This window comes from Lathamus discolor, chromosome 3 (assembly GCF_037157495.1).
Source record: "Lathamus discolor isolate bLatDis1 chromosome 3, bLatDis1.hap1, whole genome shotgun sequence".
Classification (NCBI taxonomy): Eukaryota; Metazoa; Chordata; class Aves; order Psittaciformes; family Psittacidae; genus Lathamus; species Lathamus discolor.
In genome coordinates, this window is record NC_088886.1 from 34,065,669 (window position 1) to 34,081,664 (window position 15,996).

Here is a 15,996-nt window from a genome sequence, read left to right on the forward strand (position 1 = left end):
TCTTCCCTGTGAGGGTGGTGAGGCCCTGGCACAGGTTGCCCAGAGAAGCTGCGGCTGCCCCATCCCTGGCAGTGTTCAAAGCCAGGCTGGACGGGGCTTTGAGCAACCTGGTCTAGGGAAAGGTGTCCCTGCCCATGGCAGGACAGTCAGAACTGCATGAGCCTTAAGGTCCCTTCCAATCCAAACCATTCTATGTTTTTATGAAACCACCTGATTGGATGTGAACAATCCCTTTGCTTTCATCTTCCCAGTGTTTTGGGGCATTCACGGACAAGTACCTATGTCCTTCACACATGGGGTTGGGTCCAAACAGACAGCGGTGAGATTGTTGCCTAGACCCCAGGACTGCCCCTGGTAAGAGGGCACCCAATCCTCATTTGGCATCTGAAGTGTGTGCTGCCTGGTTTCCAACCCACCACTTTTGTTCTGTGCACAAATACATAATTGTGAAAGCCCACAGGGTGCTCCTTTAGCTGTACTTGGAGATAAATTACTGGCAATGAAGGCACTTTGTCGCTCTCTACCTCTGCTTTGTTTCCCTTCCTGGGAGGGAAACAAAGGTTTGGTGATGTGTGCAAGTCCATAAGGTAAAATTGCTTTCAGAAATAAGGTACTCCAGGGTTAACATCAGAGCCCGCTCCGAGGGTACAGGAGATGCTCTTCCAGCATTTGCCCCATTTTGAAAGCTGCCGGATCAAAAAGAAAGAGTTTTACTCCCTTTCCCTTTTTCTCATGTTCTGATTGATTTCCACATGATTACAATGCTGTCCATGAGAAAGAAGAGGCACGGTGATTTCCAAGCCTTTCTTTACAACTTTCTTCCCTGCACAGCCTCCTTCCACCAACCACCCGGTGCTGTGAATCATCCCTGATTAGGGCTGGCAGGCAGGGAATCTAACACCATAAGCCTGTCCTGCAATAAGCCTGCAGCAGGACGAGCTCCAGAGTGAAGAGATTTAAATAGCTTCAACATGCCAATATTACAAAAGATAGCAAAACCTCATACTACAAGTCCTCACCAAACATTAAGCGAATATCCATGATCACATGTGGCTGTGTGTTCTGCCCAGTCAATAGCACCTTGGTACTTTTACCAAGTGGTGACAATGTGATTGATTGCTGTAAAATTCATCGTACTGTGCTAGGGGCTGCAAAAAGGTGCGATCTTCTGAGCTAGTTCTGATTGAGTGTCAAGTTTTGAACCCACTGAACTATTGTTAGTTTGTGCCTTGGCTGGTTCCCCAGGTCCAGTGGAGATGTGGGGGTGTGAGACTTATCCCTTGGACAAGTGGCTGCCTTGGGTGCTGCCCGAGCATCTCTGGTCTAATACCGATATCTAGCAAAACAAAACAATTTCAGATATACTCAGGTCACTACAGTGGCTTCTTCCTCATAAAAAGCTAACCTGCAAGGTTGACTAGTTCCTCTTGCAGAGCCACTGCCCCAGAGTCACCTCAGACCAGCTACTCTTGCTGTAGTGTCAAAAGCAACAAGAGGTTTGGATTTACCTGCATTCTCTTCAGTTTTCGCTATGGGCTTGTGCCTGATTTCCCACATCACGGTGTGATTTGGAGTCTGCCATGTAGCTAAAGGAGTGCCATTGCCACAGGCTGTGGTGAGACCTACATCAAACGCCCCTTCTTGCAGAACAGGCTGCAGTCAATCACATCACACTTTAAACAAGGACATGACACTGAGCTATATTGTGCAGAAGAGATGCCTACTCCCCATAACAGAAAGAAGGCAAAGACAGCAGTAATGGCTTAAGCACTGCGATCCAGAGCAATCACAATATTAGAGCTACACCTGACACCATACAAAGTCCACACAGCAGCATCCTAGGCAATATTTGGCCCTGCTGAGTACAGAGACATGCCTTTTCTCACTGTGCTGAACCCTGACACGCTTCAGCATCGGCTGGGCAGGCAGCAAGCAGCATCCCAGCCGGCGTGCTGCCCAGGGACATGAATGCGGGCCGTGCAGGAGAGCCCCTGGAACCAATGACACCGTGACCTGCTTGCAAGCATTTTGTGGATAGAAAGGGAGTTTGAGCTATTAATAAATAAATACAATATTGACACTGGATTAGGAGGAATTTCTCAACTCTATTCATGTTTTAATCCTTACAAGACCTCTGCATCCCTACTGTTTGCTCCATTTTATTTGTAGAGAATAGCTTTCATATGATGAAGTGAGATGAGCTAATAAAATTACCAAGAAATGACACCCACTGAGCACACTGACCCAAGCAGTTATTTACTACCCATGCTAGTAGACCTAAAAATAGATTTGATCGCATGCAATACCATCTATATCAGCAATTAACACAGTAAATGTAACTACTCAAACTAATGACAGCATAGTCACCTAAATAACAGCAGATAGCAGCCTAACCCACTGTGTTTGAATGCGCCTTGTAAAACCTCTTTTTTATTTCACCCAGCCAAGAATCCACGTTTCGAGAGACCAATTGTCACGAGCAGAAACAGATGCAATCATGTAGAACTTATTAAAAGTAACACTGGTGAAATAGCCCTTTCAAGGGATCTCAGCTGGCTTTTTCTGCTCAGCCATAAAAATAATGAACCAAAATGTCCATATCCTCCTCCTCTACTGACTTGTGGTTCTCACTGCTGAGAAGAGTAAGAGATAACATTTGTGTCTTCACAGCAAGGCAGGTGAATGTTAAGGACAGAGAATATAATTCTATACCACTTCAATAAGTCACAGTACATCATGAACTCCGCAGTAATTCTATAATTGAAATTCTATAATAGAAAAAGATTTACACAGGAAATATAATTGATGCATCACATTTCCCCACTAACTTCTTTATAACTTTTCTCTCATACCTTTGGGTGCAGACAGGTGTAACAGAACCATCTGGCTCACGTATGCGTCTTTGGTGCTGGGTTGTGTGTGTGTGGAAATCACCCCATCTCCCTAGTCCATAAATTCCTCAAGCTTTGCTAAGATCTTGAAGGATCCATTTAGGCTTGGCACGAAGAGGTAAAGATTAGGTTACAGCTGGAGTCTTTAAAAACATTAACCAGTCTGGTTTTGTACAACTTGTTTAGTTCCAAACAAACACACGTGCAAGGAGGAGAAAGGTGTTGGCTTGGGTCTGGCAGAGACTAAGCAGTTCAGCTCCACCAGCTTCCTAGTGGTCAATGTGGAGATTTGGGTGGGCTGTGAGCACCAGGACTCATCCCACCACTTTCTACCAGTTTAACTTCCATGTGTCATCTGCAGCCTTAAGCTTCAGCAAAAGGACCAAAACACACTGGGGCCATTAAAGACAGTGATGATTCAAATCACATCAGAGATGGATGGAGGCTGAAGCACTTCCTCCCATTCATCCATGACTCTTAGTACTGACAGACCTTCCCCCTTCCCCATGCGGGAGGAGGAGCCTCTCTTCCCCACAGATGCCAAACGCATCACAGCAGCTTCACTCAGTTGACAAACGAGTCAGATGCTGAACCCCTGAGCTTCCACCACCACTACAGGCTCTGTGTACAAGGTGTAACCACCCCTCCATTCAGACAAGAACAGCAGCATTCCCAGCTGCAAACCTGTAAAGGACAGGAAAGCTCGGATACCTCAGCCAACTCCCACCTGGCTGACAACACCGATGCCCTGGCTCCCATGGCAGGAGTAACTCAGGTGATGCTGTTTTATACAGCACACCCTGGAGGTGTCTACACTGAAGCTCCTGAAGTATTTAAGTTTCAGGGGTGTTTTCAAACATCTCTGCTATGCTTCAAAACAGGAGGGACAGGCAGGAGTGCCCCGGTCCCCTGACATAAAGGCTAGAGTTAACATCTACCTCCCTTCAGACAAGTGCTATTTACAGTAGGATCAACCGAAGCATCTCTTAAAAATTCAAAGACTTGGATGAGTCTGGCAGGAAAAGCTCCGCAGGAGGTGAACAGCACAGATCGAAGCTACCTCCAAATACGGTTCGCTTTCTTACTTGTCCTGGGCTCAGATCACACCACGTCTTACTTTGATACACCCCCTTCAAAAGGGGCTCAATTCCCCTCCACTAACCCAAACATGCTCCCAACTTGCACCAGTGACTGAAGTCAAAAGCAAAACAAATCCTACACATTTAGTTTATGAACAGGCTCTTTGATTACCAAGAGAGAATTGCTGCTGCTATAGAAACCTGGTGACCACTCTGCTGCAGGCAGACCTAGAGATTACTCAAATTGCAGGATGTGCCACAGTCCACATCCAACTCCCGAGCTACCTGAAAGGTTGTTTGTAAAACCTCAACAGCATCTAAAAATCCAAGCCTCTGCTCTGTTCCGAAACTCTTCTAAACAGACACTTCTGTCCGAACTGGTATAAGCAGGCAAGAGATGCTGGGAAATATCGCCCAAACCCAGCTAGAATTTGGTGTTTCCTCATGAAACAAAATCCATCGGAAACTTAGCGCTATTTACCCACCTCTGCCTAGTTTCGGTGTGGAAAAGGGACCCAGCACCTCCGCACCAAGCCTATGAGTTATAACTTTGCAAGATAACAGTCAGATCTCAACCAGCAAATACCTAAATCCTCCTTCACTGCCTTGGGCTTTAGCTGTCCCCCATCAATTCTGCAGACACCCATGGCAATATTGTAAACCAGGGATTACTGAAAAGATTCTCTTCAGATACCAAAATGCTGATTAGCATTCTATAGACATTATTTAAAAGATTTTGTTCAAGGGAGATTGTTTTGGCAAACACAGCAACCAAGTGAAAAAGTGTCTGTATTTCCCCAGGAAAAACCCACTCATGTTGTAAATTGCAGTAATTAAAAAAGCAAACAAACAAGACGTTGTATTTATGCGGTGATTTGAAAAAGAAAAGCTTTTTAAAAAACGTGTTTGACAAGAAAAATGGACACATATTAGAACAGTTCTTTATGATGAGTAACTGAATTTATTGCACGTAATTAGCAAGTAAGTGAAAAGTTTGGTATTTCAAGTGTTTGATTTCAAAGATAACCGACCTAGGTGTATTTTTACCATCCTTACATTTTCACACAAGCTATTTAAAATAAGTGATTAAACCACCACAGAAACCTGACTTTAAGGTTATTTCTATAAACTTTCACTCACCAAGGGCAGCAAACTGCAGGGCAGTGGTCAGAGCTCACTGCCCCAGGCCAGGCAGCCCCAGGAAGAGGACTGCCATTTCCCATGGATGAAGAGAGAGAGGGCTACAGAAACCAGCTAACGCAAGAAGGAATTTAGCATTTACCTGGATGATGCTGAGGTCAAAACAGGAGCAGCCTTTGGATACACGGCACAGGTTACAGCCTGGCTGAGCTTCAGCTTTTCAGGAGCTGGATGAGCAACCCGCGGTGAGTTTAGCACAGTCTAAGAGAAGATGACGCCATAAACGGCTCAACTGCACCAGCAAAGACTTCACAAACAACACAAAAATCGTTCCACTTACAAATCAGAAACATCCCATGTTAAACTGGGGGGCTCCCGCTCCTGCTGCAGCAGCGCCACACACACACTGAAAAGGCTTTATTCAATTAAGAAAAGTCCTGGTAATATCAGAAAGAATTAAAACATTTATTGGGCATAAATATATTACATATACACTACAGATACAGTTAAGTCTTACATACATAGTGTAGTATTTGCAAAATCTATACATTAAAATTGATATGGCAGTTTTAATATAATGCATATGAAATAGTCTAAAATTTACAATACAAGAAAACTTATGATTATTTTTTTTTTAAAGTTGAAAAGCTTGGAATGTATGTTCCCATAGTGAGGTAAAAACATTTTATTTTTTTCAATTTAAAGAACTGTGCAAGGATAAGGTTCATACACATTCAGTTAGGGCACTTTTTCAATCATGACACTGAATACTGAGCTACTGTAGCCAACAAACTGGATTAGAAAATATTTCAAGTTCATAAAGAAAAAGGCAGAACCATACAAAACCATCTCTCTCCTCCATTAAGGGTTTTAAATATTTAGTGTTTCATTCTACCTTTGTTTTTGTTGTTCATCATTTCTTTGAGAGCAGAGAGCACTTGGGTTGGATTCAACGCCTGATACTGCTGCACCAAAGGGCATAAGGATATGTGGGAAAAGGCATCAGCAAAGGGCACATCAGTGGTAATGGCAATCACAACAGGAATGGTTTAACATCTGTGATGCCTTATTTTCTTGTCATTATATGAATGACAATCAGATCACTATGGCAGAATATACAAACTAAAAATAATGACAAATTAAACTTAATTTAGGGTCTGTCCTAACTCCTACAGAATACTTGCTCAGATAATCTCAGGGTTGGACTGGGTGTTCTCAGTAGCATTGATTATAAGGGACACCAAACAAACAAACTAGCAGTGACAGAAATGCTTCAAGAGCAACTGATTGCTTCTGCTCACCACTTTTAGCACAATTTGTATTTCAAACTCTCAAGATCAAAATTGATCAAATCACCTAAAGCATGGTGGGTATGTTTTTTTCCTTTTTTTTTCTTTTTTTTTTTTTTTTTAAAGGTGTCAAGCTTGGACTTCATAGCAGCACTGCTGGAACAAAAACAAAAAAGGGAATCTCTTAAAATTTCTGGGTTTCCAAACTAGCAGTTTTTTCATTGCTTGCAAAAATACTCTCTTTCCCCTCCACTGAAAACAGCTGTATATGCTTTGCTCACAAAATACAGATGCAAGGTCACAAAGTTTTGTATCACAAATAATTTTAAATAAGATGTAAATAAATTTGACAAGCCATGACTTTGGCAAAACCAAAAAAATATATATATTTAGCTCAATGCCATTAGTTTGCAAGGCTAAATTAAACTAATTATAGTCAATAACAAAATACAGAACATTTCTAATATCTGCTACATCTAGAGAGGCACACAGAATAATTCATTGATCTTAGCACTTTCTTTCCAGAGATGATTATGTTTTTGGATACATGTAAACGTTTGAATCACTGATAATGGTATTTTTTTCTTTTTTTTTTTTTTTCCTTTTTTTGGCATTTAATGTACTAGATGCTCCCATCTTCAAAAACACAAGAAAATGTAAGAAGATTAATACTACTAGGAATGCTGTCAGGTAAAAAGTTGACCTAAGTACAACAGTATAAAACAGACAAAATATAACATGCTATGGGGAGGGTGGAGAGGGGGATTAGTACATAAGTACACTTTTTATTTTTTTTTTTTACAATAAATAAAAGATTGCACTGTAATTGGTATTTAAAGTACTGTATGCAGTATATAGTATAAATAAACCTAAAACAAAAATAATGTCGTTTCTTCCCCATTACTTTGGTTAAGGGAATATTATGCTAGTACAGGACACTGAATCTTAAGACAATGGAGACAAGAGCACAAAATAGCTAGGACAAAAGCAAAACCAAGTAGCAAAAATATACAAAAACAAGAGGCAGGGAAATACACTGTGTCTGTTGCACCCTTTTGGAATCTATTTGCACCTCCAGCTCATTTATGTCCCTGAGGTACTTGCACAATGTTGACTTAATATAAATAATCCAATGACTCCAGAGTTAAAAATCTAGTATCCTGATGAATTAAAATATGTGTCTGGGAAGGGGCAGGCAGGAGGGGCACATGCTCCCATCAGAGCAGGGACTATTCTTCCTGCAAGACTCTCATCTGAATTTTGCCATGTACCAAGTTATTATTTCAATCGGCCCTGTAGTAAGAATAGCGTAGATACCCATTTAAGGTATTTAAAATAGACAGACCTAATTTCTGATACCTCCAAGAAAGTTCCATAAAATGGATACCCCTCCAAAAAATAATAGTAGTAAAAAAAGATCAACCGACAGTAAAGTTTGCTTACACTGAGTGAAAATCTCACCTAATTCAGTAGAGGCAGTAAGCTGTCACCAGCAATAATCATATAAATCAGGCTGAACATAATAGAATAATATCTAGTATTAGATTAGGAATAGTTATATACAGTGACAAACAGACAAGTTAAAGCAGCTTTTAAATAGCTGAACATGGGAATAACTAACTATTGCACAATGCCCTCTTACTTAAAATTACTGCTAGGAATCAAAATGGTAAAAAAATCTATAATGCTTCATAATTTATATGCAATTTGGTTATTTGATTTCTTATACAGGCAGTTTATAGTGTTGTAACTGTAAAAGTTAACAGATAATTAAAAAGGTTTTTAAGCTGCAGGATATTGTTCCGATTTAAATGCACTACACAGTTAAAATAACTTACATTTTACCTTGAGAAAAATGGGGCAAAAGTAGTGAATAAGTCATAGGCAACATGGCTAATACTGTTCAAGGAAAACTTGGTACTGTTGACTAACACTGTATTCTAGTCTTGCCACTATACACACTCGTGACTAATGTTTAGAAGGAAAAAGAAGAGACAAAAAAGTGACTCATGATTAAAATTTCCTAAATAGTAAGGTAAAATAAGAGACTGTATGAACTTCAGTGAATAAACCCCAAAACAACGTTGAAAAGGCAAATTGGTGACAATTTTGAACCTGTGAAGGAAAAAATAAAAACCCTTGCATTTGGTGTCTGGTTTGTTTGTTTCTCCAGTTTGACCACTTCCGAGTTTTGAATTTCAAAAAGGTGCACCAAAACACTGATTTATCTTTCTTCAAGCTAGAACTGTAAAACCAAGAAGTATATAAAATGTATGGTAGAACAAAAGGATTAAAAAAAAAAAAAAAGGAATATCTGAATAAATGTAGGATTATAATGCGTAGCATTAGTTAAATTTGTATCTCAAACTTCCATTGAATCCCCTACTTCATAAAGAAGTACTGTAATATACAGGCGAATATGATTGACAAACTTGCGAAGCCAAGAACGATGAGGGCTGCAAACTGTTCATCAGTAGGAATCATGCCTTTTATCTTAGGATCATCTATGCTTCCCATTTCTCCTGAAAGCATGATCTCATTACGCTGAAGCATAAAGGCAACAGATGGGCTGAAAGGTCCACTAAGTTCCTGTGAGGTATCCAAGCACCGGCGGCAGACGCAGACGCGAAACCGATAGTCTGTGTTGAGTTGAAGGCCTGAGATGTGGAATGTGGTCTCTTCTCCCTTGTACACCTTCAACACAAAACAGCAAGCACAGTCAAATACAAAGAGCAAGCCAGCCTCCTCCTCCTTTAACAGCATCAAGCGATTTAAAAAACTTTATTTTTGCCGAGGTGAGTATCTCCAGAGAGGAGCCTTCAGCACCAGAGCGAGGGGAAACACTGTGCGCAGAAGGCTCCGTTCTGAGCGGCAAGTGCCACCAAGGGAGCCTCAATCCATCACGAGATGCCCAAACCATGAGAGGTCTCATTGCAACGCATTCAACAGAGTCAATATATGCAAAGACAGACAAGACTTCAGAAAATGTATCAACCATAAGAATTACTCATCTTTTGTGGGTATGATAAATACCATAAACATATTTCTGTATCCTTAAAATGTGACTATATGCCTAAAACACATATAAGGCATAAGCACCGTGTTTGGCCCCTGCAAACTAAGGCCATTGGAAGACATCCACTGCATAATCATAAAATTGGTTAGAAATACTATTTTAATGTATTTTCCCTCACATTTCCCTCAAGAGTCAGAATCTTTACAGAAATTACACTTTCAGAATTGTGGAAACAATAAAATATTATTAAGGTATAAAAAACTCCTCTGGGGCACACTGCATTTGGTTCTTTAGCAATCCAAACCCATCATATATTTATGTTAATCAAACGTAGGTACCGCATGACTCAGAGCACGAGTCACAATATGAGAGATAACTGAATATCTAAGAGACAGTTTTGTGACTTAAATGGAAAAAGACCACTGGAAACATTTGCGTACTCTGAAAACGAACAACCAGTCAACAATTTATATAAGGGAGGGTTATTGAAACTGGTGTTTGAAGGAGTTAAAAATGTCACAAAGAGTCTGCTGGAAAAAAACAACCAAAACAGTCCTGAACTTCAGTTACTTCTTCCTCTGCTCATTTAGCCGGTTTCCTTCTCCTCGCTGCAGGAGCAGAAGGCTGAGAGCATATCAGCCCTCCCAGAGGTAAGGAATCAACTTCGAAAGGGGTAACAGAAGGAAATTAAACACGAGCTGACAGAGGATTTCCTGTGCATTACTCTGCAGTAAGAAATACAGGAGGAAAAAGAAGAGACATGCTTGGCTAAGCACCAGTTAAAAAGTCCAGCTTTCCTGCCCATGCTTGCCCCTGAGACTCATCCCTCAGTTAACAAGCCAGTCACTGATTTCTTGAGAAGGCCTAGGATGAAAGATTCATGTTTTTCTTTCATTTGTTCTCTCCCCCCCTTTTACAGTTCAGGTAACTTTTTAGGAAAACTTCTTTAAAAGTCTAAATCCTTCACAAAACTCTCACAATTTTTCCAAATATAGTTTGAATGACAGGGCTAAGTGGAAGTCCTCTAACTGGCTCAGGTTTCTTAACCTCCAGGCATAAGTCAAGAAGCGACGTTTAAATAAAGTTATGTTACCTTCCTCAAATATGCTCAGCATTCACACAAAGTTAGCTTAAGTGATGGGAATGCAGCAAATTAATACATAAATCTGTGCGATTAACCACAGCTACGGACATCCTTTATGTTGCCTTCCTTGTCTTTGCCTGTCTTCGCAATGCCAGTAAGAAGTGAGTCATTAAGTTACAGTAATACAGTAATTGCAGGGAAAGCAAAACCACAAGTTGCTGTAGTGGTCCACAGAAATAATATGAAGGTTGAAACATCTGTTTGCAAAGCATACCTCATCCCATGAACACCTCTGTCTCTCTGTTTTCCAATGGCAGTTACATTTGTAATACCCACCTGTTGTGGGCAAATGCACTCCACCTACTCCACCATCAATGCTACATCTTGTAGCTGGTTAATACCTCAGTTTACTCCCAAATACAAATAATCATGCAAAGAAAAGTTGCATGCATTTGACATGTAAATGTAGGTTCAGCGAGTCATTAAAAAAGGATGTGCTCTTCCACAGAATCAGAGTCAGGATTCTTCTATTTGGAGGAATTACCTACCTTCCATTTCTTTAGACTCTGAGACTCAAACCATCTATCCTTACAAAACAACTGTAAACAAGGTATGTTTTCTGGTGCTGTTGCAATCAACAACTTCATTTCAAGATGTATAATCCGTAATACATGTCTTTGCCATAAATGAGCCTTTGCAACCAATATGACCACTTCCAAATCAAAATAAAGATCCAGTAAAATCCAAACAATGACATTTAATAAAAATTTTACAATCTAAGCTTTGTAAATTACATATAACAGATACTACACTTAACTAGTCCCTCAGGGATGGGATATATACAACCTGTCTCTGCAATGAGAAAACCTGTCCAGTTAATTGTTTTGGGGTTTTTCTTTACACTTGTTTTGTTCTGTGAAGGTGGTGAATACTAGTGTAACTGGAGGCTGTCTGGCTAAATCAGAGGCCTGTATCTTCATTACAGTCTAATAAATATAGATGACCGAGTTCACTCAAGCCAGCTACTTGACCAAGTTATCTTAAGCCAGCTACTCAACAGCACTTTCCAGAAAAAGGCCAGTCAAGTGAGAGAAAAGTGTATCTTTAAAGAAAGCTTGAAAAACCAATGAAAGTACATTGAATACACTAATTAATATCCACTAGTCATAGAATGGTTTGGGGTTGGAAGGGACCTTAAAGATCACCTAGTTCCTGCAACGGGACCTAGTTCTTTCTTAGTACTGAGTAAAAAATAACTATGCTTAGTTGTCATTCACTTCCAACAGTAGTTCCTGTATCCTCCACAACTGGCTGCAGCAAGCACCCTGAAGACACTATTGGCTGCTGTTCATTGTTCCCTGTAGTAGAATCTATAGCACCAGGCTAAGCCAACGCAGCATGCCCTCAGCACAAAGATACATGCTTGGTTGTGAACACAGTTACACTCTGTTAATGGACTTCACACGTTTTGTTAAACAGAGGAAAAAAAAATAATTAAAAATTGACCATTTTGTACAAGATCTTTAAATTTGCTGCACAAATATGAACCCAAATAACTTATGAAGCAGCATACTTTTTCACATGTAGCACATTATGCTTTGGTGGAAAACAAGTCAAAGTGAAGCGGCTAGCCAATTTATCACTTTCATTTCCTAAAAACAGCTGTTCTGTATAGGCACCTGAGAACAAAATAAAAACATGATGAGCTTTTTGCCTGGCTGCCTCAATGAGAATATCATCACAAGTAACAAAATGCTGCTGAAGCCTCTTAGGCATTTGATCCTACTGATCAAGCTGGACAGCTCAGAGAATTCCTGTAGGGAAGTATTTCTCAGTTTCACCAATGTAATTAAATAATTCCACTCCCCTCTTCATCATTTCCAAATAATAAAAATGACAGCCACGATTGCCCTATAAGCAACACACTTCAAGTATAAAATAACTTTACTTGGTTGTTGTGCACCATTGCAATGACCAGTGTACTTCCTAATTAATAAAAGCCTATTTTGTATGGTGAAGATTGAGATATAAGAAGATCAAGAATAAGAGGCAGGTTTCAATCTATTTAGAAAGCATGCCCGCTCGAAAGGTTTAATTTCTTCTAAGCCATTTGACAGATTTTTCTTTCAGAAACTAGGTTATTATTCTATCCAAACTCAAAATCAGATTCACTCACTGCAATGCTGAGATGCTCATAAACCCTTAGGAGCTGCAGGGACAGCCTTGTCCCTTGAACAATGGACACAAGAGTCCCTCAGATCAATTCCTGCAAGCTGGGCTGCACTGAAAAATTACCAAAAGAAAATTATTTGCTCCATCTGATGACACAAAATTGGCATCTGGAGGCAAAGAAAATACTCAGTGCAAGCAGCACTAACAACACATGCCAATGTGTACTCTACAAGTATGTTGCACTCCGGCATACAACCAGCACAAGTGCCTTCGACTCCCTATTTTAAAGAGAGAGGGAAACCCCATTTTTAGCTGATTGGAGCTTTATACAGATTAACAATACACTGAATGCATTGCAGAAACTGTGCATCTACAAAGTCTGAAACAAAGTAAAACTAATAAAAATCAGAGCTTGTTAAGCCAACCGGGTTCTCCCAGGCACCCACCTCAGTGCAGACCCCAGCAGGCTTCGCCCTACACTGCTGGGGGATTTTTTTACAGACCCAGTGTATCCCACCCATATGTTCTCTTCTTTGGAAAGCATTTGGGGGCAGTTTTCTCCCAGAGGAGATGTGACAGAAGCCGGTGAAACACTGCTGCCTCCAAATTCTCGGAAATTTCAAACGTAAGAACATTTTGCCTCACTGGCAAACAATCTAAGGATAAGCTTTAAAGCTCAGCTCTCATTTCCTGTGGTCAGCTCTTATGAAGAGCTGGCTCCTCAGTAATTCAATCCCCAGAGCTGCTCAGCTGGGGAACTAAACTAAAACTTAGGCTGCGAGTGTTACAACTGTTATCCCAAGCTTCAACTCCTGCTAGCGCTGCACAACCCACCCCACTCCCCAAATTCCAAATTAAAACTATGCAAAGCTGGAGAAATTTTAACACAGTTTTAAGGTAAGTTCTGACTAAGTAAGTTTTGCTAGGTGAAAGTGCAAGAAACAGAAAAACAAATTTGGGCCACTGATTCCTGGAGGCAGCTGTGATTTACATCCTGATTCATAAAAAAGGAAAAATTGATTTCCTACAAAGAGCTGTCATGTGTCAATCCTTGTTTTTAAGTATTCAAATAGATAGAACTAACAAATACACAAAAAGGAACACATCGCTTGAGGATTTTGTTGAACTCATTTTTTAGGGAGCTACAATGTTATGTGCTTAGCTTTCGCAAATTCAGTTTTTTCAGACAGTTCTCATCAGAGAAATATTTACGTGTTCCCCCAGAGGACAGGGACAGCTATAGCCTGAGTCTGTAAAACACAGAGCTTTTGAATACTTTGATACTAACTCTGCTCCAACAAATTGTGGAACAGCAATGACTTTTGCAATGTAGAGGGCTGCATACATTGGGTTACCAGGGGAGCGAGCTCAGCTCAGGTGCGATGATCTAGAGAAACTATAGCTTTGCCCCAAAGCATGTAAATGGCTCATGTCACAGCAGGGGAAGGAAATGCTAAAGTGATTTAGTTTATTTTATAAATTATTGAAGAGTATTTTCTGTAACTTGATTTTGTTTCTACAACATAAGCGAGGTGCAAGTACAGAGCAGTGGTCTACTCCTAGGTGCTCTTCTCTCAAGAGTTTCATCTCCAGGATGGCATACGCAGCAATGGATTTACAAGGAGCTCAAGCTTTGAGAGTTAACAGATGACAATAAGACTTTGTTTTCTCCTATTAATGTTTTATTTCATAATTAGGTTTCTATATTTATTCACTTTAGATCCAAAACACACTGGAGAGGTGCTACCATGCCCTACTTTATACTGATTCACAGGCAGGTCCAGAAAAATCAGTGCTGTGCAGTAAGGAGCCATGCTGTGTGAATAAGGGAAGTGAAACGTGGCTACTTTAGCATGCACCTGAGCCTGTGCCAGAATAAGCTGAAGCAGACTACTTCATGCTTAATCAGCACAAAGAACCCAGATGAAGTTTTTCTTCTATTAATGAAACTAATATGGCAGAACATCGCATTCTGCACCTTCTAAACGTCTTCCTAGCAAGGAGTTGGGTCAAGGTCTGTAATGTAAAATTTTCCCAGAAATAGGAATTGAGCATCACATTTGTGCTTCCTAAGGATTTCTGTAAGCTTTCTTATCAAGCCCAGGGAGACTCTGTGCTCAACACTGTGCCACACCATGTGCACAACTGTTCCCCAAACAGCCACAGGATACAGCTGTGTCTGAAAACTCAAACACAATCATCATTAAAAAGTTCTAACTCAGTTTTCATGATGATAGAATCTTCCTTTTTCAAGCCTTTATTTGGATGAAAAGACTAAAATCTACTACGGAAAGCATACAACATTCGTGCCAATAAAATGCCATCGCACCAGTTTAAAAGACATAAGACTATAAATGCTAAGCTAGTATTACAAAAGTCATATTGTCATATTCCTAGGAAGTTTGTCAGAATAACAAATATCTTTGCCAGAACACAAACATCATTGTAAAATTTCCTGGGGGAGAAACACAAACATATCCCAAACATTCTCCCATCCCCTACACAAAAAATAGATTGACAAGCATCATCATCTTGAATTCTGCTGTGCATAGTCACTTCTACAGATGGTGACGTTTGTAAATGCTTTACCATTTCACTGGTTTGTTCTGCTCCAGGATATAGCTGCATATGAAATTACACTCATAAGCTTTTACAAGATTAGCGGTTTAAGACAAAATGAGGAAACTGGTTTTGGTCACCTATCAGCTGTATTCATCTGAAGTAAATCAACTGGGAGGAGGCACAAAGACTCTATGGGGATTTAACATGCTTTCCTATTTAAACTGTTTAATGCCTTCCCTTATGTAGTTGCCTTTAAATTGCTGCAAAGTGATCTGACTGTTGATAGAATGACAGCACTGTAACAGAAAAACAATTTTACATGTTCATTAGTTGAAAAGTTTCAATTTTAAGAGGGGTTTTAAAAGTGGATTTTTATTTCATGAAGCATCTGCATCTGAGCTGGTGTAAAACATATCATCCTTATGGGTCCCAACTTGAGATATTCTATGATTTTGTGTCAGAGAACAAAGACAGCTCTGTCCTGGAAGGTGAGCGAAGAGGAAAGCTTCTGAGGACGAGTGACTCAACATGTGATATGAAGTCTTGCACAGCGCATAAATAGCTTGAAATAGCTATTTGTTGCATTTATTTCCATGACAGTGGGACATAAAAAATTACTTCATGCAGCTATTTATCTCCTTATCCAGCTGTACTATCCCTGGATCTTGCAAAATGCTCTGGCAACTGCTATAGAAAATCCAGTCACTTAAGACACTGTTTTTTTCTCATGGGTGTATTTAATAGCCTGAAAAGCTACAATATT

At 40.1% G+C, this 15,996-nt stretch overlaps 1 protein-coding gene across 1 annotated transcript in view; it reads right to left on the bottom strand.

Moving 5' to 3' along the window:
* Positions 1 to 5,554: 5,554 nt before the first annotated feature.
* Positions 5,555 to 15,996, bottom strand: part of FNDC3B (fibronectin type III domain containing 3B) — a 206,927-nt gene continuing 196,485 nt past the window's right edge. Inside the window, exon 26 of the mRNA XM_065674575.1 lies at positions 5,555 to 9,093. Coding sequence (XP_065530647.1) covers positions 8,782 to 9,093 — 312 coding nt within the window. The 3' untranslated portion in view covers positions 5,555 to 8,781. The remainder of the gene's footprint in view (positions 9,094 to 15,996) is intronic.